We start from the raw sequence: 26,197 nt of genomic DNA on the forward strand, positions 1-26,197 counted from the left end.
AACAACAACTTGCATTTGACATGTGAAGGAGCTCGGAAAAGTTTTTGGGGAAAATTCTATTACCTTTTAATCCCATTTTTATCCACAAATGTTTTGAAGTTTCCCCATATATTGGCAGATACTGTAATATTTCAGATACAACCACTAACAAGCAAGCAAAGAGAAAGGATCATGATAGACCTAAAAGTGTTGTATGTATGTGTGTGTAAATTTAGTATTATTGAACCAAAGTCAAAAAAAGGAAGGAAAAATTTTAAATGGGGATAAATCCCACCCAACCTGATATAAAAATTAATGATTACAGATCTCATAATATTTAGTGGTGGAGGGAAGAGACTGAGGGAAAAAATAGGACAGTATGTGCCATATTGAATGGTGCTTTACATTTGATTAAATTTAACAATTATATATGAAATTTGTAAAAATGAATTTAAATTGTAATGTAAACATATTAGTTATCCTTAAATGCGGGTTAACCTTGCTCCCAGAAATAAAATAATTTTGACAAAGTAATTTAGTGACCCCTTTTGACAGCTGTGTGACCTTTTATTCATTTAAAATATGTCCCTGTTTTCTAAATGGAGTGTCGTCTTCATTAGGGAGTAGCTAAACAGCTTTACTGTATAGTAGAGACTAAAATCCCTCAATCTTAATAACTGTCTTGCTTATGTCATATAAACCTTTTTCACAAGGAGGAAGGAATATGGCTGCATTAGCAAGAAGCAATTACTAATACAGAAACCCAAAAACCTCTTTGTACACACTTTAGAATGAACTTTAGAAACTACCCCAAGTTAATGATCTCTTAACAACCAACTGTAAGGTGCTAATAAATTAGTGTGTGTGCTTATATTTTAGTGCTTGCTTAGAACTTATGAGAAAGATCAAGTACTTTCATGGTCAGAGAAACTGAGAGGCCATATAAGTTAACTGATTATATTCAGATATCCATCTCCTTAACACAACCCACTTGTATGTCAATTTGTGAAAGAGGCAATACTATTTATAAGTTATTTCAGGCTAGCAAATGAATTTGAATTTTGAGGCAATTTAATAAAAGTACACAAAAAAACTCAAGAACAGACATTTTATTTTTAAGATAAAAGTTCTATTTTCTTGTGAGGCAGCAACAAGTGTCCAGGTACAGGAATACATAAGTACATAGCAACAATATTTATCACCACTGGAAATGCTGTTTGGGTGGGTAGGTGAGGGATTTTGTAGAAAAACAAATTTTAAAAAAATTGCTTTTAAAAAAGACAGCTTCAACAGAGATGAAAGGCGTAGAGTTTTTTTTAAAAAAACATAAATTATATCCAACATGATTGTATTGACAAAATATTGTTCAGGACTGCTCTGCTTATTAATTTAGGCAGAGTAAAACTTAAACTTTAAAGTGCGGTGTTAAATATTCTTTGCAAGTCCAGCACTTTCATTGGTCTGGTTTTGAGACATCAAAATTCTAAGCACAAAGGAATGAATCTCAAGAATAGGAAAGTAAATACAGTAGTGGCAAATTTATTTGCTTAAACAAAATAAATAAAATCTTGACAACCTAGCCTTAATCTTGGCTATACAGAAGGTTATAAATTCTGTCATTCTCATATGCCTTGTTCCAGTAAAAGCCAGCCATTAAAAACAAACCCACTTTTTAAAAAAAGTCATTTCAAGTGCTAGTTATTCCACAGATAGCAATAGCACCTTCTAAAAGGCTGACTTGAGTCACGGTCATAAGTATAAAATATAAACAAAATTAATCTAGGTCCAAAATAATTTTGGTCATTCATTCTCACCACATTAACTAGAGGACGAAAATGGGCATTTAAAGAACATAATTGTTCACAAAAGCCATGACAAGTAAGAAACTTAGTCATGATCAGAAACAGTAAGTTTATAGAAGTTTTATCATCACAAGAAGAAATTATCTTAAAGGTAGAAAAAAACTGAGATGGACAAAGTGAATAATAACCAGAGAATAGCTTCTTTTGCTGACAGATTCATGCCACCCATCTCTTTTACTGCCATGGAACTAAATTTCTAAAAAATTTAAATTATATTCCTATTGAAGCTATTCTTGTCTTTTTCCTTCTATACAGTCTTCTACAAAGTAACACAATAATATAGAATGTAGCTGCAGAACACAGTATTACCAATTCTACTGAGAACAGATCGCTGTGAACTAAGGGTTAAACAAAACAACTGAATGGAGCTACAGTCAGTTTTTTTCAGACTGCAATAAAGCTTATATGTTTAAAAATTAGCCCTTTGGCACTGGCAGTTAGGGTGGTTCGTACCTTGTACCTTCTTTCTTTTTCAAATCTCAGGCTCTACTGCTCCCAAAGCGGAGGGATCCATTTGGTGGTCATATAATTCATTTACTTGCAAATTTACATTCTCTTTAGAACCCAAAATTATAAGTACAAGTTCTATTTTAAGACTTTATTAATAAAGAATCTTAAACTTGTTCTTCCATTCTAACTTTAAGTAACTTTAGATGAAGGATATACAGACCTCCACAGAAGGGTATGAATTAGACAAACGTGCACCACTAGTGAACGGAACAACTCTTTACAAAGTGGCATTCTGGTTGGAAAACACCATTGTGATTTATAGGGATGGAGATAGAAGCAAAGTGTACGGCAAGAAAAAGAGCACGAGTTTAAGAGAATTCAGGTCATCCTAAAACTGATGATTTGGCTTTTTTAAAAAAGTTTGTTTTTAACCTCCTCCTCCATTATTCACACCAACTCCACAGGCTTCAGTGTTACCGTCTAGAGCAGATGCTCCATAGGAGACAGCACAATAACAGAGCAGGTAGATAAATGAAATTCTCAAAACACCTGCCAAACAGAAAAGTCAGACTCTGATAACTGGTTTTACTATTTATTTTAGAGCCCATAATGTAAAGTCCTAAGTAAATTAGTTTTGGATGGAAAAGAGCAAAATTTGCCAGTCCTTACAAACTAAAAGCTAACAGATTTATTGAAGCGTTTGCATTTATCTGACTTACCTAAGTCTATCACTATTTTAAACTTAAAGGGAACATTTTTCATAGATGTTTCAAAGGTGCGTGACTATGTAAGGCAGTCCTTTGAGAAGGCTTATTTCTCCCAGTAGGTTTTCCTCAGTGAGCTTTGCTGGGACAAACGGAGGTGCTGACCATCAAAAGCAGTATTGCTTTTCTTAAGAAATAAATTTTATCCTGCCTAGTACAGTAAAATTATCTGACAATCTCAAAAGGATGCTTTTTATCAACATTGTTGGCTGAAACTCATTTTTTTAAAAAGAGCTGCTCCCTAATGTCACTATCACACACCCAGAAACAAAATACCTGTTTATCATGGGATATTGGCAGTGATGCATTAAGATGAACCCAAATTCAAAATTGTAGGAATTTTTCAAAGGTGCCTTTTGTTTATGCTCCAAAGCTTTCCTGGTCTGTTTCCCCACTATGTGGAATGCTGTGGGGGAGGGAGGGAAGCTATCAACATCTGGGGTCAATGAGTTTCAGTGCTAGCCACCATAAAGAAAATGCCAGTCACGAGATTCTGTGGCTACGGACTGCTATTCAATGGATTACACTCCTGGCAAACTACTAAGCCTGACGGAATCCACAAGACACCACCACCACAAAAGCAAAGGAGGGAATCCATGCACAGCCATTTTAGGACCTCTGAGGGCTATGATACAGTGATGTTTAAGGGTAGAATGACATTTTGTGGTAGAAGAGGGAGATCATGTGATACACATTTCGCAGAATACGCAAGGGGCTCCTGACTCCTAGCTAGTGATCAACACTGGGTTGTTTCCTTTTGGCTCACTGTTCCAATGACAGGTGAGAACATATTACACACACTTATCTCTGAACTGTAATTTCTTCTGACCACATGATGAAATGTGTACAGAAGTGGTGAAAAAAACATCTTTCACAAACATTTTACCCAAAGCACAAACTTTCTGACATCAAAAACATAAATCACATAATGTACTAATATTGCTTTTTATCTCTTTTTTATATATTTGTTCAATGTATTTACCTATTAATTCTTGTTTGGGAGAAGAACATAGTCGTGAGTTTAAGATTGCTGGGAAAATGTCAACGATTAATCCCTTTGGTCCCAAAGCTGAAAACAGCTGAGAAAAGCACACATATAGAAAGGGAAACAAGAAACAGAGGCCACCAAAGAATCTTTTCAACATCCTGTTTGCTATGTTTCAGAAATGCAACATTGGTATTATAAAATAGTCATTTTCATATAAAAGATGGTTCTTGCAGCATCGTTCATGTCTCCCTTCAGGACTCATGTTGCAGGGATCAGTTGTTTTTTTTAAAAGAAGTCTAATTTGAGAACAAAAGCAATGGGATATCAGCCCTCCAGAAGTAAAGAATGAGACCGTTCTTGTTCCAATCCGTGCTTTAGGAGGAAACCGCCTCAGAAGTGAAGGTTGACCCTCATGAGCAGGGCAGAGCCATCAGAGGGCTGCTTTCTTCTCAGAGCCTCACTGGCACAGTCACTGTGGAAAGCTGGAGCACATCACAGCCAAGTGGGAGCACATGATGCCGTCATAATCAAGTGATCTGAGGAGGTTCTCAGTTTCCCAGAACCATGCCCACACAGCACTGGGACTTACCCTTCCGCTTCCTCGATTGGTTCTGGCGGTGGGTGTAGAGAGGCTGAAGGCAGGACTGTACTCGTTCCTCGCGAGACTCGGTCTTGCTCTGTGTTTGTAGACACGGAGGCCACAGAAATAGGCTGCAGCAGGGTGGTCGTCATGCCAGTGGTGACTGTCAGGCTGTGGCCAGAGCCCTTGAGGGTAAGATCTGGTGTGGGAAGGAGTGGCTTGAGGATGCTGACGAGGCAGAAAGCAGAGCCACTTTTAGGAATAAAATTCACCTTATTCTTGTCAGGACAGTAAAAGGCTGGGATTTCATGAAGTTGCTTTGGCCTAGACACAGAATAGATAACCCAATACTTTAAGTTACTGACCACTGGTAGCACCTACTTTTATTAACAAAACAGTTAACTAATAAATACATAAATTGAATGCAAAACTTGAGCTATTTATAAAAAGCTTCACTGCCAAGGTTCAAAGTGGCATTAGACATAAGATTGAAAATGTTGGTATGTTGGAGGAAAGCATTCATCGAAGTTCCTTCTAGTGTGTTGAGAGTCCCTTAAGCCCTAGTAGGAGCCCTGGTGGGGTAATGTTATGCATTGGGCTGTGATCTGAAAGGTCAGCAGTTCAAAACCACCCAGGCACTCTTTTGTAAGCTAACAAAGGCTCTCTTCCACTAAGTCCCTCTACTACATGACTAAACTGCTGACCACGGATTTTCCATCTAAATTCTCTTAGAAATGTCTTTGGATTGAAACAATTCTTTGAATCAACCATGACGGTTTCTAAGTAACACAATGTAAATTTGAAAATAAAATAAAACTAGTAGTAATCTTTACTTTGGAAGTTCTTATTGATGCAAAATTCTTTTCTGTTTCCAGAGGGTCCTGAAAACAAACCCAAATAATTTAAATAAAGATGTTGATGGTATTCCATGGAAAAATTTTTTTTTAAACTTTATTTGTTACGGTAGCATGGGATAATTGCATGGAATAACATGGGTAATTAAAAAAAATAAAATCAAAAGATTCCTTCAAACAAATGAGAATGAAAACATTTAGGACACGGGAGAAGCAGTATTCAGAGGGCGGTTTACACCAATAAGGCAGGAAGAATTAAACACCTAACACAAACCACAACAATTGGGAAAAAAGCAGCAAAACAAACCATCAAGTTACTACAGGAGAAATAACAAAGATCAAGGAAGAAGTAATTAAAAAAACTATAGAAAAAATATCAGTAAGACGAGAATTTGGGTCTTTGAAAAGTTTAAGTTGATAAGCCCAGGCAAATCTAATAATGGAAAAGAATGAGAAAAAACAAATTCTATGAATAAGAAATGAAACAGATATTACAACAGAACCAAATGAGATTAAAAAATATAATCACACATTATCATGAAAGATTGTATTCTAAGGGGCACTAACCCACCCAAGGGGAGGGTATTGTTTATATCTCCACAGGGAAAGAGGGATCAGACTTCAACCCAGTGCTGCAAGGTGTGAATGCAACTTTCCGGTGTGGAGTAGGGAACCAGTGGGGAGGTCTGGGAGGCTGGCCCCAGCACCAAAAATTTAATGGATTCCTGCCCCTCCCCCGAGAAGAATTTGTTTCGAAAGATGACATTGATTCTGCAGCTCTGGGAGATGGACATATCTGATCAGAGCACACGAGAGCAGATGAAGGGGGAGGTGGAGAGAGTGGAGCACAGCCTGGCCCACGAGGCCGTGAGGATGATGTTCCTGAGTAGAGAAGCCAGTCCACAGAGAGAACAACATGGCTGGCCCTACTATGAGACATGATGCCCCTCAGTGACTAAGGGCGCTACAGGGGACAGCACCGGAGACACAGTGTGGGAATTGCACCTGACCTGATCCCACCACACCGAGGCAAATCACTGGGGAAGTGCAGAGGAATAGCAAGGGAATGGAGTGGCAAGGTCCCCAGGGAATGCTGAAAGTGGACTTTGGGGCCAGGGCGTGGTGCCCCAACAGACTGGACTGGAAAACACTCCTAAAGGCCAACAAACGATCCTTGAACTAACTACAAGCTTTTCTTTCTTGATGTGTTTTGTTTTGTTCTTTGTCAGTGGTTTATTGTTGTTGTTTTGTTGTCTGGTTGTATACTGTTGCTTTGTTTTCCTCTTTCTTGTTTTTGTGCATGTTATTATCTCCACAGGTCTGTGTAAATAAGACAGGCTGGATGAACTATCTGGAGGAAAAACAACGGGACCGACAGTTCTGGGGAGACTTGGGATAGGGGGAGGTGGGGGGTAAGGAAGTGGTGTTAACAAACACAGGGACAAGGGAACGACATGGGATCCAAATTGGTGGTGAGGGGGGAGTGGCAGGCCAGGTAAGGAATGATCAAGGGTAAGGTTACATAAAGAAGAGGTATAGCTGTAACCCAGGTGAGGATGGAGCATGATAGTGGGGCAGGAGGAAAGTCAAGGGAAATAGAGGAAAGAGCTAGGAGTCAAAGGGCATTTATAGAGGTCTAGACAAAGACATGTACATGCAAATATATATATGAGGATGGGGAAATAGATCTATGTGTCTATATTTATAGGTTTAGTATTAAGGTGGCGGAAGGACCTTGGGCCTCTACTCAAGCACTCCCTCAATGCATGAATACTTTCTTCTTTTAAATTGGCATTCTATGATGCTCACCCTCCTAACACAACTGCTGAAGTCAAAGCAGGTGAACAAGTAAATGTGATGAAGAAAGCTGATGGTGCCCGGCTATCAAAAGAGATAGTATCTGGGATCTTAAAGGCTTGAAGATAAACAAGCGGCCATTTAGCTCAGAAGCAACAAAGCCCACATGGAAGAACACTCCAGCCTGTGTGATCACGTGGTCCCGAAGGGATTAGTTATTAGGCATCACAGAACAAAAAATCATATCATTGGCTGCACACCTCCATAATACGATCGCTGAGGATAAACGGGTTTATAATCAAATGTGGCGAAGAAAGTTGATGGTGTCCGGCTATCAAAACAGATAGTGTCTGGGGTCTTAAAGGCTTGAAGGTAAACAAGCGGCCATCTTACTCAGAAGCAACCAAGCCCACATGGAAGAAGCACACCAGCCTATGGGATCATGAGGTGCCAAAGGGATCAGGGATAAGGCATCATCATTTAAAAAAAAATCTTACCATAGAGAATGAAGGGGGAAGTGCAGAGTGGAGACTCAAAGCTCATTTGTCAACCACTGGAGATCCCCTCACAGAGGGGTCTAGGGGAGGAGATGAGTCAGTCAGGGTGCGATGTAGCACCGATGAAGAATACAGCTTTCCCCAAGATCCCAAATGCTTCCTCCCCCTCAACTACCATGATCCGAATTCTACCTTGCAAGTATGGACAGAGCAGAGGTTCTACACTGGTGCATATAGGAGCTGGAGGCACAGGGAATCCAGAGTGGATGATCCCTTCAAGACCAGGGGTGTGAGGGGCGATACTGGAAGAGTAGAGGGTGAGTGGGTTGGAAAGGGGGAACCGATTACAAGGATCTACATGTGACCTCCTCCCTGGGAGACGGACAACAGAAAAGGGGGTGAAGGGAGATGCCGGATAAGGCAAGATATGACAAAATAATAATCTATAAATTATCAAGGGCTCATGAGGGAGGGGGTAGTGAGGAGGGAGGGGAAAAAAAGAGGACCTGATGCAAAGGGCTTAAGTGGAGAGCAAATGCTTTGAGAATGAATGGGGCAGGGAATGTATGGATGTGCTTTATACAATTGATGTATGTATATGTATGGATTGTGATAAGAGTTGTATGAGCCCCTAATAAATTGTAAAAAAAGAAAAGAGGAGAGAATAAAAAGAAAATGATTAGGGCAAAGAATGTACAGATGTGCTTTATACAATTGATGTATGTATATGTATGGACTGTGATAAGAGTTGTATGAGCCCCTAATAAATTGTTTAAAAAAAAAACAAAAAACAATGTAATTCATCCCAGAAATAAAATAAAGTAGGACAGTATCAACTGATGCACAAAAGGCATTTGACAAAATTCAACATCCATTTCTGATAAAAATCATTCAACAAAATAGGCAGAGAAGGAAAATTTCTCAACATAATAAATATCACATATGTGAAACCAATAGCCTGCATGTCACTTAATGAAGATAAATTGAAATCATTTACCCTTCAATAAAACTAATCAAGGTTGCCCTTATCACTACTTTTATTTAATGTAGTTCTGGAAGTTTTTGCTACAGCCATAGACAACAAAGAGAAATGAAAGGTATTCACATAGGCACAGAAGAAAAAAATCTCTTCACTTGCAGATGACATATATAGAAGGCCACAAAGATTCAGTTAAACAATTGCTTAAACTAATTTAAAAAATTTGGTCTTAGAGCAGGCTATTAGATCAATATGCAGAAATCAGCTGGATTATTGTATATTAAGGATGATACCGGGGGGGAAAAAAGACATTAATACCATTTACAGTAACTATAACAAAAGATAAAATATTTAGGAATAAGTTTTATCAGAGAAACAAAACACTTATACAAAGAAAACTATGAAATACTCCTTCAAGAAACCAAAAGGAACCTATACAAATGCAACAAGTTACCATGGTCCTAGACAGGCAGAGTAAATATTGTGAAAATGCCAGTATTACCAAAATTTCTTTATAAATTCAATGCAATTCTGATCCAAACCTCAGCACAATTCTTCAAAGAAATGGAAAAATTACCAACTTTATATGGAAAGAGATGAAATCTAGGATGAATAAAACACTATTAAAAAATAAAAACAAAGTAGTAGGCCTTTCATTCCCAGACTTTAAAACCTACTATATAGGCATGGTAATCAACAGCCTGGTACTGGTACAATGTTAGATAGGATGAAAACTCAGCTATATAACCAAGTATCTATAGGCATCTAATATTTTATAAAGAAATAACACACATTAAATGAGCAAGAGATAGCCTTTTCAAGAAATGGTGCTAGAAAAAGTGCAAAAGAATGAAACGAGACCCATACCTCACATCATGTACAAAAACATACTCAAGATGGATCAGAGAGCTAAATATAAATCACACAATAATTAAGAGCATCAATGAAAAAAGAGGGACAAACTTAAGGACCCTAATAACAAGGTATAAACAAATACACTGTCAAACACAATGAAAAATATCCACCCTATGGGAGACAAGACAAAGAACTAGGACCTACTAAAATATGACAACTATGCACAACAAAAGGCTTCATCAAGAGAGTCAACAGATAAGCCACATATTGGGGATATTCAGTAATAATATATCAGATAAAGGACCAATCTCCAAAACCTACAGAAAACATCTCAACAAGAAACATCTTGACAATAAAAATAAAATACATCTTAACAAGATCTTAACAAGGAAAATACAAGTAAATAAAAAATGGTCACAAAGGCATGAATGGGCAATTTACCGGAGACAACATCCAGGCGGGCCAACAACCATATGCAGAAATGTTTGCAAACATTAGCAGTAAGAAAAACACAAAACGAGCTATCACCTCACACCGAGACCTTTGGCAAATTCAATAAAACAGAAATAAACAAACATTGGAGAAAATGTGGAGAGGAATGCTTTCACATTGCTGGTGGGACTGCAGAATTGTCAAACCATTATGAAAATCAGCATGGCGCTTCATTAAACAAAGCACATCAAAGTGCCTTGTGATCCAACAGCGTCTCTACTGGGTATATACTTCAAAGAAATTAATGTAACACAAACTGGCATATGTATACCTAAGTTTACAGAAGCAGTTTCCACAAAAACATGGAAACACAAAACCTCAACTATAAAGGAATGGATAAAGAAGCTCTAGTACATTCATATTATAGAATTTAATGCATCAATAAAAAACAATGATAAGTCTTTTAAAAACAAGATCTGGGCAAAACTGGAAAACATTATGCTTAGCAAACTCAGTCATCTTACATATATAAACATTTAATATCACTACTATTATAATAAAGAAACTTACTGTTATAAAAACAAAGGAAAAAAGTGGTTTATATACCAATAAAGACTATCAGGATGCCAGGCCTGTGGCTGGAAATAGGAAAAAGAAGAAGTGAGAGTACCCCCCCCCCAAAAGGAAACGGAAGGTTTAACAAGAAAAAATATTTTAAATAAAATGAAAATTGCTATCTGGGAGACCCTCCCCACAAACCAACCAACCAACCAAACCCCTCTCTAGATTCCTTAGATCTAAATATTGGTATGAATGTCTGAAAATGGAGATAGAAGTAGACCTGGAGTCTTTAGTGACACAAAAGTTCATTTTGAACATTAAAATAAATAAATAAAATAGCATGGAAATGCCACAAAAATCCAAAGAAACTAAGTTTGGATAAATCTCAAAACTGGAATAAAAGGTCCTATGGTCATAGGATAAAACTAAAGTTCTCACAAGGGAGAAGGGAGGCGAGGAAAGGAAGTGGGTGTTAACAAACCCAGGGACAAGGGAACAAGCGATCTAGATTTGATAGTGAAGAGGGCGTAGGATGCCTAGTAGGTCTTGATCAAGGGCAATGTAACCTACAGGAATTACTGAAACCCGAATGAAGGTCGAACATGATAGTAGGACAAGAGTAAAAGGAAATAGAGGAAAGAACTAGGAGACAAAGGACATTTATAGAGGTCTAAATATAGGCACATATATAAACATTTACATGTAATGATAGGGCAATAGATCATACTATATGTTAAGTATTAAGGTAGCAGACAATGAGTCTCTATTCAAGTACTCCCTCAACATTTTGTTCTAATAATCTGGCATTCCATGATGCTCTCCTTCCTGACCCAAACACTGAAGATAAAATGGGTGCATAGCAAATGTGGTGAAGAAAGCTGATGGTGCCCGGCCAAAAACTAGAGCGTCTGGGTCTTAAAGATTTGAAGACAAACAAGCGGCCAACCAGCTGAGAAGCAACAAAATCCATATGGAAGAAGCACACCAGCTTCTTCATGATCACGTGTGATCAGGAGGTGTCAATGGGATCAGGTATCACGCATCAAAAACCCAGAACAAAAAATCTTATCAATTGAATGAATGAGAGGGAGAGTGAAGTGGAAAACCCCAGCTCATTTGTAGAAAACTGGACATCCCCTTACAGGAGAGTCCCAGGAGGAGACGAGCCAGTCAGGGTGCAGGATAGCACCGCTGAAACATACATCTTTCCTCTAGCTCTGTAATGCTTTCTCCCCACCACTACCATGAACCCAATTCTACCTTACAAGTTTGGCTAGACCAGAGCATGTACACAGGTACAGATAAGAGCTGGAAACACAGAGAATCCAGGACAAATCCGTCAGGATCAATAATGAGAGTAGTAATACTAAGAGGGTAAGGGTAAGGTGGGGTAGATCACAATGATCAATGTATAACGCCCCCGTCCCTGGGATGAACAACAGAAAAGTGGATGAAGGGAGACATCGTTTGATATAAGACATGCAAAAGTAATAATTTATAAATTACAAGGGTCCATGAGGGTGGGAGGGTGGGAAAGGGAGGGGAAAAACGAAGAGCTGTTATCAAAGGCTCAAGTAGAAAGAAAATGCTTTAAGAATGATGGTGGCAACAAATGTAAAAATGTGCTTGACACAGTGGATGGATGTATGGATTGTGATAGCTGCATGAGTGCCCAATAAAATGAAAACAAAAATTGGCATATGTAAACCCAATTAGATCAATTATTAAATTAAATAGAAGTGAAGATAATACTCCAGGTAAGAGATAAGATTGTCAGCTTAAATTTTAAAATAAAAAGTGATAATAAAAAAAACAAAAAAGTATAGTCCTTAAAAAAAAAGATGGTCCTTAGCTCTCCACATACCAATGCAGTTCATTAAGAATATAAGTGGGCCATATCTGCACTAAATTTGCAGGAGACAGCGGTATATTCCAATATAATTCTCTTTTGTAATTCTATATTTATTTTATGAATTTCAAACTATTATCCTGAAAAGAGATCCTTAAACTTCACTAGACTGCCAAAGGGGTCCATAGTTCCAAAAGGTTAAGAATTGCTACAAGAGGATGATGTGATCCAAATGGCTTGTAAAAGGTTTAGAGTTAAGCACAATGGAGCAGAGAACCAGTGGCATGGAGGTAGGAGTGGGGTAGGCGAGAAAGCTTCCCAAAGGAAGTAGTATCTGGACTGGAAGAAGAAAGAATTATTAAACAAAAGATATTATCAGAAAAAAGATATTATCAGAGGATAGTGTGTTCCACAATCATCAATGTTCTGTGAGTCCTAATAGTAAATATTTCCCATAGATAGTAGCTTTGGGAATATAAAAGGGAAAAAATTAAGAAGTCCATCGGTAAATAATGTTCTACTCAAGTGTTGTTCCTTCTCAAATACAACATAACCTCCATTAAACCTAGTGCTTTTAGTGCCACAAACACATTTGGACGTATTTCTTGTAAGAAAAGCAAATACCGATCTGTTTTTTATCATCTGAGAGTAGAGTTTCAAATTCCTTAAAGGAAAGAAGTTGAGGTTACATTTCCATAATTAAATAAATGCTTGCATTTTTCCTTTGGAGAGTGAATTTCTAGATTAACAGCCTTCTTCACCCTAGTATTAGCAGGGGTAAAAGGATACTCAATTTTTACACACCCTTCCCAAATGAGGCCTACGTATTTATTAAGTTATTTGATTGAGAGAGGTTACTTTGTTAAAACTAACATAATACACCTGGCTCGAATGAATTTTAAAGCTGAAACTTTGCATTTCTGGAATACAAATAAGCTTCCTGACTGATGGATGTTCTTGATCTGGAAAACCGTTTTATTTTCAATGACAGGGATATAAAAAGTTAAACTTCCATGAAGTGTTCAAGAAAACAGACTTATAACATATCTCACATAGACTACCATCAACACTAATGATTAGTACCCGGATCAAGAAATAAAAAAGTAACAGTGAAAGCACCAAAAAAAAAATGCCTCTGTACTTGCATACTAGTCCCTGTCCCAACCCTCCAAGAATACTTACTCTCCAGAGTGTGAACATGTGTCCAGTAGCATAATCCTAACCACAGTCAACATTATCCACCCTATGTAACCTACTTTTAGACTAACAGAAGCATTCTTCAATGTAAGAACCATACAAAGGGAATTAACATTTCAGCACTGGTTTAAAATTATTTCTTAACAATTATTCCAAAAAGACTGTGTCTCAAAGTAGATAAAATTATTTGCTAACTGATGTTCTGGAGAATGGACAGGGTGGACAATTATAGTTATTTACATATTGATGCAAGGAATTCTTTGTATCTGCTTTTAAAGATTTGCTTGATTTTTCTTTTTCAATTCAGGTATAAATCATCAGCAAAGAAAATGGTGGTTTCCAGTTCCAAGATTATTATATAATTCGAAAGAGAGAAAAGAGGAAGAAAGAGGAAGCGGGAGAGGCTAAAAAAGTAATAAAAACCAAAATTTCTCTATACTGTGCATTAAAGTACAAAAATATTTTTCTAGTTGGAATCAGGAAACAGCATATTTGACTTTATTAAAACAGACTTACTAGGTGTAACTCTAGTGGGGCAGTAGGTTAAGTGCTAGGCGGATAACAGCCAGGTCAGTGGTTCAAACTTTTCAGCTGTTTCACAGGAGAAAGCTGAGGTTGTATGCTCCTATAACGATTTATAGTCTCAGAAACCCTAAAGAGCAGTTAGTTCAACTCTGCTCTACAGGGTCTCTATACGTCAACATTAACAGGGTGGCACTGGGTTTGGAAATGTGGGGTGGCATGACACAGCAAAAGCAAGATAGTGAACACAAAAGATAAAAGTGCAAAATTTGGTCTTTCCCTATATCTCCAGGTTACGATACCTTTCTGGAAATCATAATCCCCTCATTTCCACTCTACCTGTCCATCCAATCCCCTTTCAGGTTAGGATTACTACTTTAAGCCAAAAATAAGACCTTAAAAAGAAAAGTGTTTTTTGAGCAAGCTATGATTTTTTTATTGGGATCTAAAATCTACCTTCACCTTAATGGTAGATGTCTAATACTTTGTGCTGTTAATTTTGACTAGTTTGGCATTAATACATATACACATCCCTATCATCTCTCTCTTTAGACACAAATAATATTCTAACAGAGCCTAGATATTAAGTTCTCAAATTCCCCAAATGTAATCAACTAAGGCACACAACACAGGACATCAACTTATAAATATTCCCACTGCTGATGGATTATCTACTCCAATAAGTATTGGGAGATGATTGTACATCATTAACACAGTTGAGATCAATAAGTTGTACACTTGAGAAATATTTAATTAACAAATGCTAACATATATTGACAACAAAATTAAACAATAGTAAAGTGATTTCTAAAAATTTCAATTTGCATTTGCGCTAAGCACCCATTTTTTTGCACTTAAGGAAATCGTGCAGATGAGGACTTGGGAGTACTTGCTAAGGATCAAAGACTACATACAGCTTTCAGTATGGATTACATCTCAACATCAAATTCCCTGCCACTGATTCAATTCCAACTCAGAAAGACTCTACCTAGTGTCCGAAACTCCACTCTTTACAGGAGCAGGCACCTTCATCTTTCTCCCATGGAACGGCTGGTGGGTTAGAACCACCAACCCTTGTAGTTAGTAGTCCGATGCCTAACATCAACACTAAAAAAACCCATCACAATTGGACCAGTAAAATAAATAGAAAATACTGCAATTATTAAAGATTTCATTTTGCTCAGACCAATATCAATGCCCCATGGGAGCAGCAGTTAAGAAATCAAATGCTGAAACCCTAAAAAGTGAAAGCATCACACTTGGAAGCCTAAGGTATACCTGACCGAAGCAGTCTTCATTCAGCTCCTAAGCATGCAATGAGAAAGGAAGGGAAAAGGAAGGAAAGTGCATTTGAATGGTGGTGCTGGCAAAAATATTATAAATACGACAGAATATCAAAAGCATAAACAAATCTTGTCTTGGAAAAAGTACACTCAGAATGTCCCTTAGAAGTAAGAATGGTAAGACTTCAGAAGCAACCAGTTTCTGGGAGAACATCATGAAAGACCCACATAAGGAGACAGACTGGCACAGTGGCTGCAACAACGGGCTCAAACACTCTGACCTAAGCAGCATTTTGTTATACTGCCGAGAGAGCCACTATTGGATGGAACCGCACAACAATAAAGGCAAATCCTACCTGCCAATGAGTAAATCAAAGAACCCAAAGGTGAAAATGACCACTTAGACCAACTGACTTCTATTTATTTGAATGACCCAAACACCGTATTTCTTACAAACTCATGGAAAAATTTATGATAGTATTTAAAAACTAACCATAAAAAGTATATCATTAAAAATGAGTAATTCACCCCTATATCCCCATATTTATTGAATCACCAGGTATGAGATAGGGCCTGGAAAACGGTCATTTTAATCTACAGTCCAGGTCATTATGATACAACGAGTCCACGGAACAAATCTAGAGAAATACTGGCTAAAACTCTCTTGTTGACCCAGTCAGAACTTATAGCAACATGGTAGAAAAACTAAATCAGCATTTCCTAAAACACTTTTTCAATTACTGTCACAGACACAGATGGGAAACTGACAGCTGGTGTTTCCTCATAGAGAATTAAAGAGATTCTAAGGCCATGCTCTCTGTGTGTGTGGCAAGATTACTCAGAATTCAGGTTAAAGGAAACACTGGCAGGAGGGGCCACATAAAGGGAACAAAAGGATGCCATATTCAAGTGGAGGAGATCAGACAATCTTCACATTGTGTTTCAGGTTTCACAGTGAGAAAAGGGCAAAGGGGGCTCACAGACTGGCAGTCAGAGTGATAATGGAGGGTCATAAGCACCGTGTCCCTAAATCTGTTCATCACTTAGTTTTCTCAGTCTAATACCTACTTCAAAACCAATAGCCACCACTTGTAAAACAGCAAGACATCACTAACAAAAACACCAGGCTGCATATTGAGAGAATTACAAGCTTAAATAGGGAGCAACTAATTATAGTACAAGGTAACACAGTACAGGTAGTCCCAAGAGTACTAATAAGTTCCATTCATCAAATTTAAGTCAGAGCAATTGGTATGGCCTTATATGTAACTCTAGTCAGTCTGAAGTTTGTCTTAGTAAGCACTTACAGTGTACCTTTCTATGCATAAAAACATTAAAAATACTTCCAAATACACATATTCAATACAATAATAACAGTAAGTGTTTTAATGAGCATTGCAAAGTAGCATCTGCTTGGTATTACCAACCCATTGAAAGTACCTTGAATATTTAGTACTAATAGGCTTTACTGGGGTTAATAACTATGGTTATAATTAAGTCAGGTAGACATATGTAAGCGAAAAACTGTCTATATATGAGTTTAAGTGACTGACTACCATTCAAACCAGTTACTTTACTTCCATATTCTACTTCTTATATTTTCTTCATGAAAGTAATATTATTATGCAAAGTAATAGGATTCTGGCAGACTATTTAAAAAAAGTTTATAGAAACTAGAGCCCCAAAGAGAAAAATAGAATAATAGTTGATCCTTAAAAGGAGGAGAGAAATCTGTGGTGACTAACCTTCAATAAATATCCTACACTATTTAATGTGTGAACATGACTGAATACAGGGTCAAAAGCCAAACCAAAAGATACTTTGGAGTCAAATATGGAAATTTGATTACCAACCAGGGAATCTGAGTTGTGCAGTTTCTGCACTCAACTGCTAACTGAAAGGTTGGAGATTCAAGTTCACCCAGAGGCATCTCAGCAGAAAGCGTTGGCATTTTATTTCTGAAAAAATAGCCCACGTGCACAATTCTATTATGGCACATAAGAGGGTTACGATATGTCAGTTAATTCAGTGGGAACTGGGTAGGAGTACTACAGCTGATTTTAAGAAAGGAATGTTAAAATGTAATTAGGGTTTAAATGTCACGATGCCTGCAACTTATTTTCAAACAGGTCAGCAAAAGCAAAAAAACCACTATACACAGCAAGTATGACAAAATCTTAACAACTCTAGAACCTGAATGGTAGAGGTAGGAGTGACCACTGTCCTTTTAATTTACCTGCAAATTCTAAGGTAAATTGGGAAGGAAGTGTACTTACGAACATTCCTCAAAGACTTTGACTCTTTCACAGCCCTCGGGAGGCTCCCTTTTGAACATATAACTGTTGTTAGGTTTTGGTGACGTTGCATATTTGGGCAAAGGAGAATTATTTCCATTTTCTGAAAGAAATGACATATTGGATTATTAATATTATTACATAAATATATATAATCAGACTGTACTATAATTGTTCCTAGATTCTTTTTATACCATAAACTACTTGAGCACAGAAATAATGTTTGTTGTTGTTTTAATGAATTGGGTAAGGGTTAAAAAAAAAACTTTTGTCTACCTAATTCTAATCCTAACACGATTTCTAATTTAAATAGGAGCTAATTACTGCTTACTAAACAAACGTAAACTATTATTTTTATTTTTGTGTCATTTACATTTTCCCTCAAGACTATGTCAGCATCACCTAATCTGTAGCCCCAAATGCTCCCCTCACTGGCTGCCTTATTTCTAGTCTGTCCACAGAACATAACCTCAAACACTACTTCCATTGTTCCAAGTACAAATATCTGAAGTACTTTGTCACTGGGGTCTGCTCTGCAGAATGTCTCACTGTGAATTTACATGTTGTCCTTTTTCTAGTGTTGAGAGAAAGCATTTATTCATTTATTAAAAGACCATTTTATTGAGGGCTTTTATAGCTCTTATAACAATCCATACATCAATTGTATCAAACCCATTTTTATATATGTTGCCATCATTTTCTAAACATTTACTGTATATACTCGTGTACGAACCGAGTTTTTCAGCACAAAAAATGTGCTGAAAAACGGGTTCGACTTATACATGGGTCAGTGGTACCCCAGCGAGGTGCAACATCTCTCTGTCCCCCACCTTAGGTAACGGGACTAGCGCCCGTTATCTTGTGGGTGATTGCCATTTCTCCGCTGTTCACTCAAAGCCCCACTCACACTACAGGGCTTTGAATGTTTGTTTATTCACATCTGGTCAAGCCCGACTAACAAAAGGAGGAAATCTCATGAAGTCTGACATAGAGTTAATAGCAAAGTGGGTTTGAGATGCATGGGAAGATATTCCAGAAGACATGGTGTGACGTGCCTTCCAGAAATGTAGTATTAGTAAAGCTATGGATGGCAGTGAAGACTGTGCTTTGTATGAACATGACAGCAGCTTGGTTGCTGATGGAGCTCAGGGAATAGTACTCTTAAGGTATCATTGTTGATACCTTATTGTTTTTGTTGAACCTATTTTCTACTTACTGTGCTGGTTTACTAATGTTAAATGACTTGTTGTCCTTTTTATTTAAAATAAACATTTAAATACATTACCCCACCGATATCTCAATTTTTAATAATTTTATTTTCATTTGTTTTGATTATTGAAACTCAACAATAGCTTCTGCATTTTCCACCCTAGGCTTATACTCGAGTCAATCAGTTTTTCTGGTTTCCCAGGTAATAAGTAGGTACCTCAGCTTATACTCGAGTATGTATGGTACTATCTATTTGAGCCCTTGGTATCAGCTGCTTTTTTTCTTTTTCCCCTCCTTTTCCCACTCTCCCACATTTGTGCCCCCTTGATAAATGCCAAATTGCTACTTTGACATCTCACACTGACCACCGTCTCCCTTCAGCCACATTTCTGATTTTTATCCACTGGGGGTGGGGTGGGATGGTGGTGTATTTATGTGTGGATCACTGTGATCAGTTCCCCGTTCCTTCTCCCTACTCTCCTGGTATTGTTATTCCCATTTGTTCCTGAGGGGTTTATCTGACCCAGATTCCATGTGTCATGAGCTCTTATCTGTACCAGTGTACATGCTCTGGACTAACCAGAACTGAAAGGCAGGAGACTGGGGTCATGATAGTTGAGGGTGAAGAAGCTTCAAAGAACCAGAAGACTATTGTGTGCTTCATTGGTGCTATACTACACCTTAGTTGACTCCTCCCTTCCTTGTGACTCTTATGTGAGGGGATGTCCTGTTGTCTACAGATGGGTTTTAGGGCTCTGTTCTGACCCCTAATTCTCAACACTATGTTTGTTTTAGGTCTTCTGGTGCCTGTGACCTGATCCCATAGATACCTCATGATCACACAGGTTGATGTGCTTCTGACATGTGAGCTTGTTGCTTCTCTGCTAGATGGCTGATTGTTTAACTTTAAAACCTTTAAAACCCCAGACGCTCTATCTTTTGCTAGCCAGGCAGTATCCACTTTCTTCACATTTGTTTATGTACCCATTTTGTCTTCAGAGATCATTTGGGAGGGTGAGCATCACAGAATGGCAGGATGTAAGAACAAAGTGTTCTTGCATTGAGGGCTTGAACAGAGACCCAAAGTTCGTCCAATTCCTCAATGTATTGCCATATATGTACACAGACCAATACCTCCATTTTTATGAATTAACATATTTACATATGTACACACCTATGTTTTCACCTTTATCCACAGCTTTGCTTCGTACATCTTTCCTGTTTCCTTTTAACTTCATCCTGGCCCACGGATCAAGCTTGACCTTCTCCTGTCTCTTATCTCTACTTCCCCCTACTACTTGATTTTAATTCCCTAGTTGTTCCCATCTATGGGGTTGTTTGCTCACCGCTCCCTTCCCCTGCTTCCTCCTCCACCCAAGTCCCTCGGGAACTGTAGGTCCCATTGCTTTCTCCTCAGGCTTGCTTCCAATGCCTATTTTATATAGTTAGGCAAAACAACAATGATGGAACCTAACCAAATAGAAAACAAAAAATCGTATAAAAAGAGAAAATAAAATAACTAGTAAAAAACTGAAAGAGCATACAGAATTCCAGATCTGTCTGTTGACCTTTATGACTATCTCCCCACCGGTCCTGGGGAGTTCTGGGAACTTCCCCTCCTAGCCTGCGGTCTATTTTGGGAGCTCCTCAGGGGCTTTGTGGCTTTGCTTTGCTCCTGTTGCTAATCTGTTATGTTCCCTTCTTGGTTCACTCTCACTGTGAGGAGGTCAGACCGGACTCCCTCCCTCCCATGTGAGCCCAGTATTGTCCTCTGTTGTGGTGTGCTCCAGCGAGGGAACATCATGACTCGAGTTGTTGTCAACCCTGCAGTGCTCTCTGTGCCTCAGCAGCTCCGTGCAGGGATGTTGTCGTCAGGGTTTGGTGTGCCAGTATGGGATCTAGTCCCTCACTCCATCTTTTTCCTTCTTGGTTTGCTTCCGTGTGGGCACGGCATGCCGGCCCCTCTCCTCATCCTGTAAGTTTAGTGCTGACTTCTGTACCACATACTTCTTGGGAAAAGGCTGTTGTCCTTCTTAAAAGTTCTACTTTGTGTAACCCTATACGCTAGTAGATGGTAAAGATTTCCCTTTGCAATTTGCCTTACTTAAAATGTACAAAGTTTCCTTCAAATTCTAATTAAAAATGTAAACATCTTTCTAAACTCACCCTATTCAAAAGACATTTTTACTGATATTCCTGTTAAGTGCTAATGTTTACCGTTTCTATCTTTTTAACCTAAAATTCTCTACATATTACATAATTGCATTAAACATTTCAGCTATGTCAGGCAAGCTACAATTACTTGAAAGTAGTAGCACTATTTTCTTAGGATAGAAATTCAAAGGAACTAACCAGTCACCAACTTAGATAGTTAATTGTGCCAACCTGACTGATAAACACATGTGGGATTAATTGAGGGGCAGAGGGATAAATGGCTCGGTGAGCCTCGCCTTTCTAGTTCTCAGGTCTCTCACTTTCAGATGGTTGGACCAGGGTGCAGCTGCCTTAGCCAGTTCCCTGCTTCAGCTGGCAAGGCTCACTTCTTGTGAGACATCCCTAATGAGAAGCCGCATGGACCTAGCCCAAGGCAGGCCCTGGGTGCTGGAGCAGCAGTGTGGAGACCTCTGCCAGTGCTGAGATGCTTACACATTCACTGATTCAGCTTTCCGCTTACAGATGGCATCACTGGGTATGTTTTGTAAGGTGGAGGATGACTTTGTGGATTGGTGTCGGACATACGGGCTAATGTTGGACTTGTGGGCTTGGGTAGCACTGGGCTGGGATGGTTTCTTGATGTTCACTTACTCCTTATATAAAACTCTCCTATACATATGAGATTCTGTGGATTTATTTCTCTAATGTACCCAGACTAACACACCAACCAAACCACTACCCCTGTCAATTTTGACTCACAGTGACCCCACAGGACAGAGTAAAGTACTCAGTTTCTACGTTAAGTCTCTATGGAAGCAGAATGCACTTCTCCTTCAGAGCAACCGGTGGGTTCTGTTAACCTTTTTATTATAGCTGAGGCTACAACCACTGTGTCATCAGGGATCCTTGACCCAGTGGTCAACAGTGGGAACCATTTTCTGTCAAATGCCATAGAGTACAACACTTAAGGAGTTCTTACAAGATACTAATACGAAAATAGAACTTAGGGGTCAGATTTAACAGCTATGTTTTAGCAGACTTACTACAAAATATCCAAACAACAACAGTTCATAGCTATAAATAATTTGAAGTGCCTTCTTCAGAGAATTTTATACTCTATGAACTTGCTAGTCTTATTAATAACATTGATCAGTCATATAATAAGATGTTTTAGCGCATTCAACACACTGCACGTGGTAGGTTCTAAACAAGTACTGAACTGCACTATAGAATTTACATATACATTTTCATATGACTGCAAGTATATGCTATAAAATACTGCTTTGGTCCACACAAAGGTTTTAAAGGTAACAATATTGTAATTAAAATACATACTGCTTATGTCTTTAGGCTCTATTTTTAACTTGCACAAGTAGCTTAACAGTGCAAATAAACTAAAACCACTGCCGGGGTGTCAATTCTTATTCATAGCAACTCTCATAAGGCAGAGTAGAACCTCTGGGTTTCCAAAGCTGTAAATCTTTTTTTTTTTGGTGGTGGAAATTACTGGGAAGGACAGCTGCGAGCCCCTCCCAGAGGAAACCACCCCCCCAAAGGAAAACCTTAGCAGCAAGTAGCCGTCTCGCTCAGCGCTACCGGCGCTGCCCCGAGCTGGAGGGTAGGGCTGGTCTCCGCACACCCAGCAGACCTTTCTCAGGGGGCCCTGCATGTTGGGCAGGAAAGAGGAAGTGCCAGAAGAACAAACGAGGGTCCGGTGGGAGTTGGGGAACCTCGGAAGAGGCTGTAGCTCAGAGCGATGCTGGATTCTTCTCTGGGTCGTATGGCCTGCTTTATGAAGAGCCGGCAGCAGGGAGGGTGCTCAGTAGAGGGAACTGAGAGAGAGTGAACTGTGGGTTCCCTGGCAGACCCATATGGGGCGCACGTGGCAGAGCACAGGTTGTGCACTTCCCTTGAGCCTGGCACCTCCACCAGCTGCCCTCTCCCTGGCAGCGGCCGACTCCAAAGCTGTAAATCTTAATAGAAGATAATTTTTAAGCCTGTTTTTAACACAATGCAAAGAAAATACCTTACTAGTCTCAAGAGTTTGTTTTCTACAAGAAAATGAAGAGAGAGAGGACAAAATGGGTGGTAATCACCATCCATCATCTAGTTACAAATTCCTCCAGCATTGTACCTTTATCCCTAGGATCAACAAGCAGGTCATCAGCTGAACAAGGGCTCTCTTCACTACCTTCATTGGAGATGGTGAGGAACGATGTGGGGGACACAGACTGAGAGCGGCTGCTGTTGTTGCTTCCCCTGTCTGCCCCGCCCGGGGTCTGGGTGTCGATGCTGCGTGTGCTGCTGCTTCTCTGCACAAGGGGTGGAGGGGCACGGTGGCCATCTGGAATATCTTGTGGCTGTTAAAGAGTTTTAAAATTTTATGTATATTTATCACTGCTTTTTGAAATTCACCCAGATATGCATCCAATGTCAATTTTTCTTTCATAGACTCACAAACCAGAGATCCCTTACTACTTATTAGGCAAACCAGAGAAAAGGCTGTTGTTCTGTCCTGTTAGTGACATTCTTGTCTGGTCTGACATCCCCACCGGCTACTGAGCAGCATGGGGCGTTAAGACTTTGACTAAAATTTGGCATGTAGAAGTGAGCCAATGTCTAAAAAATTAACAGAACTTCTAGCTAAGTATAACTATTTCCATTCAGTGGGTAACCTTGTCCTTTAAATCAGAATTATCATGCACCACATGCTATTTTTAAGATTATAAAGGACCATGTGAAAGGGGAGCGATCTAGGTGTGACACTAGGCTCCACATTTATCGGGAAAGAAAGTTTTCCATTCGGTGAACTAGTTAGTAATAGATACTTTCTGCTTCCCTTTGGAAGAACTTGTCTAAGGAAATCTTCACAAGGAAAGGTAAACCACAGCAATGTTAAGTACAGGGGAAATCAAGGATATACTCATTTAGTTTCCTCACAGTTTGTGTAGCAGAGGAACGCAACACGGTAGAATCCTGGTTCATTTACCTTTATCATAGCAGGGAAAGTTTCCCTACTATGCAGTTTGCGGAAGGAAAGAGTGTTTGAATTGTGTCTTCTCCAAGCTAAATTAACCTTTATCTTAAAAAGAGACCCTCAGTAAAATACTACTTGAAACACAATTCCTCTTTTATAAAAAGAATAGAGCTTTAAATACATACATCTTGGGTGACATGCTTTTAAAACCGAAAACAGAGTTTTTCCTATTGTAACTTGCATATAAACCATCTTATCTGTAGTCTAGTTGATAGAAAGGCTAACTAGAAGATGATTTCTAACTGCCCTTCATGAAGGTAGCCTGATGGGTCAACCAAATCGTATATGACAATCAAAACAATAGAATGCAGGATTTACGTTGAAAAATATATTTAATGCCCTGTAACCCCCTCACCTAAAAATTAGGAAGCTAAACTTAAGTAAAGAGTGATAACAAATGAGAAGTATAATATCACCTGTCTGATATTTTACATATGCATCAAAAATTGTGTTCAAGAATCCAAATTAAGTCAAATAAGTTATCTATGAGATTGAGAAATAAAAATGTTTTCATTCACTTTAAAAGGTCAAAGTTTCTCAAAAGAGATAAATTTTCAGCTTTGTGCAGTGGCAATATCATGGCCAGTGAGGTTTATCCGAGGCGCGATTATTGCTAATTGAAAAAAAAAAGACAAATTTTCATTCTTTCTCAGTGAGAAGGAAGACACCTACATAGATGTAGGAAGCAAAACTGTGACAATTTTAGTCATTAAAAGGGTTTGTGTGTAAAGTTTAAGAAAAAGACTTACTACAAGTTGCTCTTCCTTTTCCCCAGTCTCTTTAATTATTATTTCAATCTCCTGATTCAGTCCTTCCACACTATTCCGAAACCTAGAGCCTGTTGATTTGGCGATGGGGACGGCTGGAATAAGGGCGCTCTTTGGAACAGGAGCCTTAAAGAAATAAGGAGGGGAGAAGAGAGACTTAGCATTTCCTCTTAAAATCTCTAGATTGAAGCATGTTTCCACTTCACAAGAATAACTCATAAATAAATCAAAATAAAGGTTTTGGCATCATAAAGGTGTGAGTACCAAATACAAATTAAAGGCACATTTGTGCTGGACTAGAAAGGAACTAAGGACAAAGGAAAGTACTCAAAGCATGTCAATCTTAGAAATTATTTTATGATCTTAACAAGTGAAATGTCAGAACCTAACTAAAGTTCACCAGCACTTTTAAGAAAGAAACAAAAATGTTATTTCTCAGAAAGTTTTTTTTGTAATAAAAAATTATATCCGTGACCCACTGAGCCATCAAAAAGGGCAGATTAAAAAACACCACTTATAGGTGAAGCGACAACATGTTGTGTTGTTCAGCTTCAATCAGTGATGTAACAAAAGTAAAAAAAAAAAATGATATCCAATGTTCATATATAGAGCACCAAGACTGTAGAAATGAAAATTAATTCCCTGTGGAATTTAACTGTTTACATTTTCATTGTAATGGACTACTAAATTTTGTTTAGCGAAGAAGCTGATATAGTTTCACTGGTACAACATTAGTTTTGAAAATAAGTAGGTACCAGGCACCAAAGACCCAGAACAAGAACTCATCAATGTGAATGAGACTGAGTACAAGGAGGAGACCCAAAGTCCATCTGTAGACAATTGGATATCCCCTTACAGAAGGGTCACAAGAGACAAGCCAATCAGGGCACAGGATAGCACCGACAAAACATACAACTTTCCTTTAGTTCTTTTAATGTTTCCTCCCCACCACTATCATGAACCCAATTCTACCTTACAAATCCGGTTAGACCAAAGCATGTACACTGGTATAGATAAGAGCTCGCAACACAGGGAATCCAGGTCAAATAAATTCCTTAAGACCAATAATGAGAATAGAGATACCAGGAAGGGAAAGGGAAGGTGGGGGGGAAGAAACAGGGAACGGAGCACAATGATCTGCATATAACCCCCTCCCTGGGATGGACAACAGAAAAGTAGGTGAAGGGAGATGGAGACAGCGGTCGGTATAAGATATGAAAAAATTTTAAATAAATTATCAAGGGTTCATGAAGGAGAGAAGGGGGAAATGAGCTGATATCAAGGGCT

At 38.5% G+C, this 26,197-nt stretch overlaps 1 protein-coding gene and 1 pseudogene across 3 annotated transcripts in view; one reads left to right on the forward strand and one right to left on the reverse strand.

The window, feature by feature from the left end:
• Nucleotides 1–1,087: 1,087 nt before the first annotated feature.
• FAM117B (family with sequence similarity 117 member B) overlaps nucleotides 1,088–26,197 on the reverse strand; it is an 85,636-nt gene continuing 60,526 nt past the window's right edge. The window contains exons 5-8 of one of the 3 annotated variants that reach the window (XM_075529362.1): nucleotides 24,893–25,036; nucleotides 23,298–23,466; nucleotides 17,726–17,846; nucleotides 1,088–4,947 (exon numbers count right to left, since the gene is read on the reverse strand). In XM_075529362.1, coding sequence (XP_075385477.1) covers nucleotides 4,629–4,947; nucleotides 17,726–17,846; nucleotides 23,298–23,466; nucleotides 24,893–25,036 — 753 coding nt within the window. In that variant the 3' untranslated portion in view covers nucleotides 1,088–4,628. Of the gene's footprint in view, nucleotides 4,948–17,725; nucleotides 17,847–23,240; nucleotides 23,467–24,892; nucleotides 25,037–26,197 lie in introns of all 3 variants that reach the window. The other 2 variants (XM_075529363.1, XM_075529361.1) reach the window with 2 other exon arrangements.
• Nucleotides 24,700–24,824, forward strand: LOC142425059 (U4 spliceosomal RNA; annotated as a pseudogene).

The sequence above is a fragment of the Tenrec ecaudatus genome, chromosome 13 (assembly GCF_050624435.1).
Source record: "Tenrec ecaudatus isolate mTenEca1 chromosome 13, mTenEca1.hap1, whole genome shotgun sequence".
In the NCBI taxonomy this organism is placed as follows: domain Eukaryota; kingdom Metazoa; phylum Chordata; class Mammalia; order Afrosoricida; family Tenrecidae; genus Tenrec; species Tenrec ecaudatus.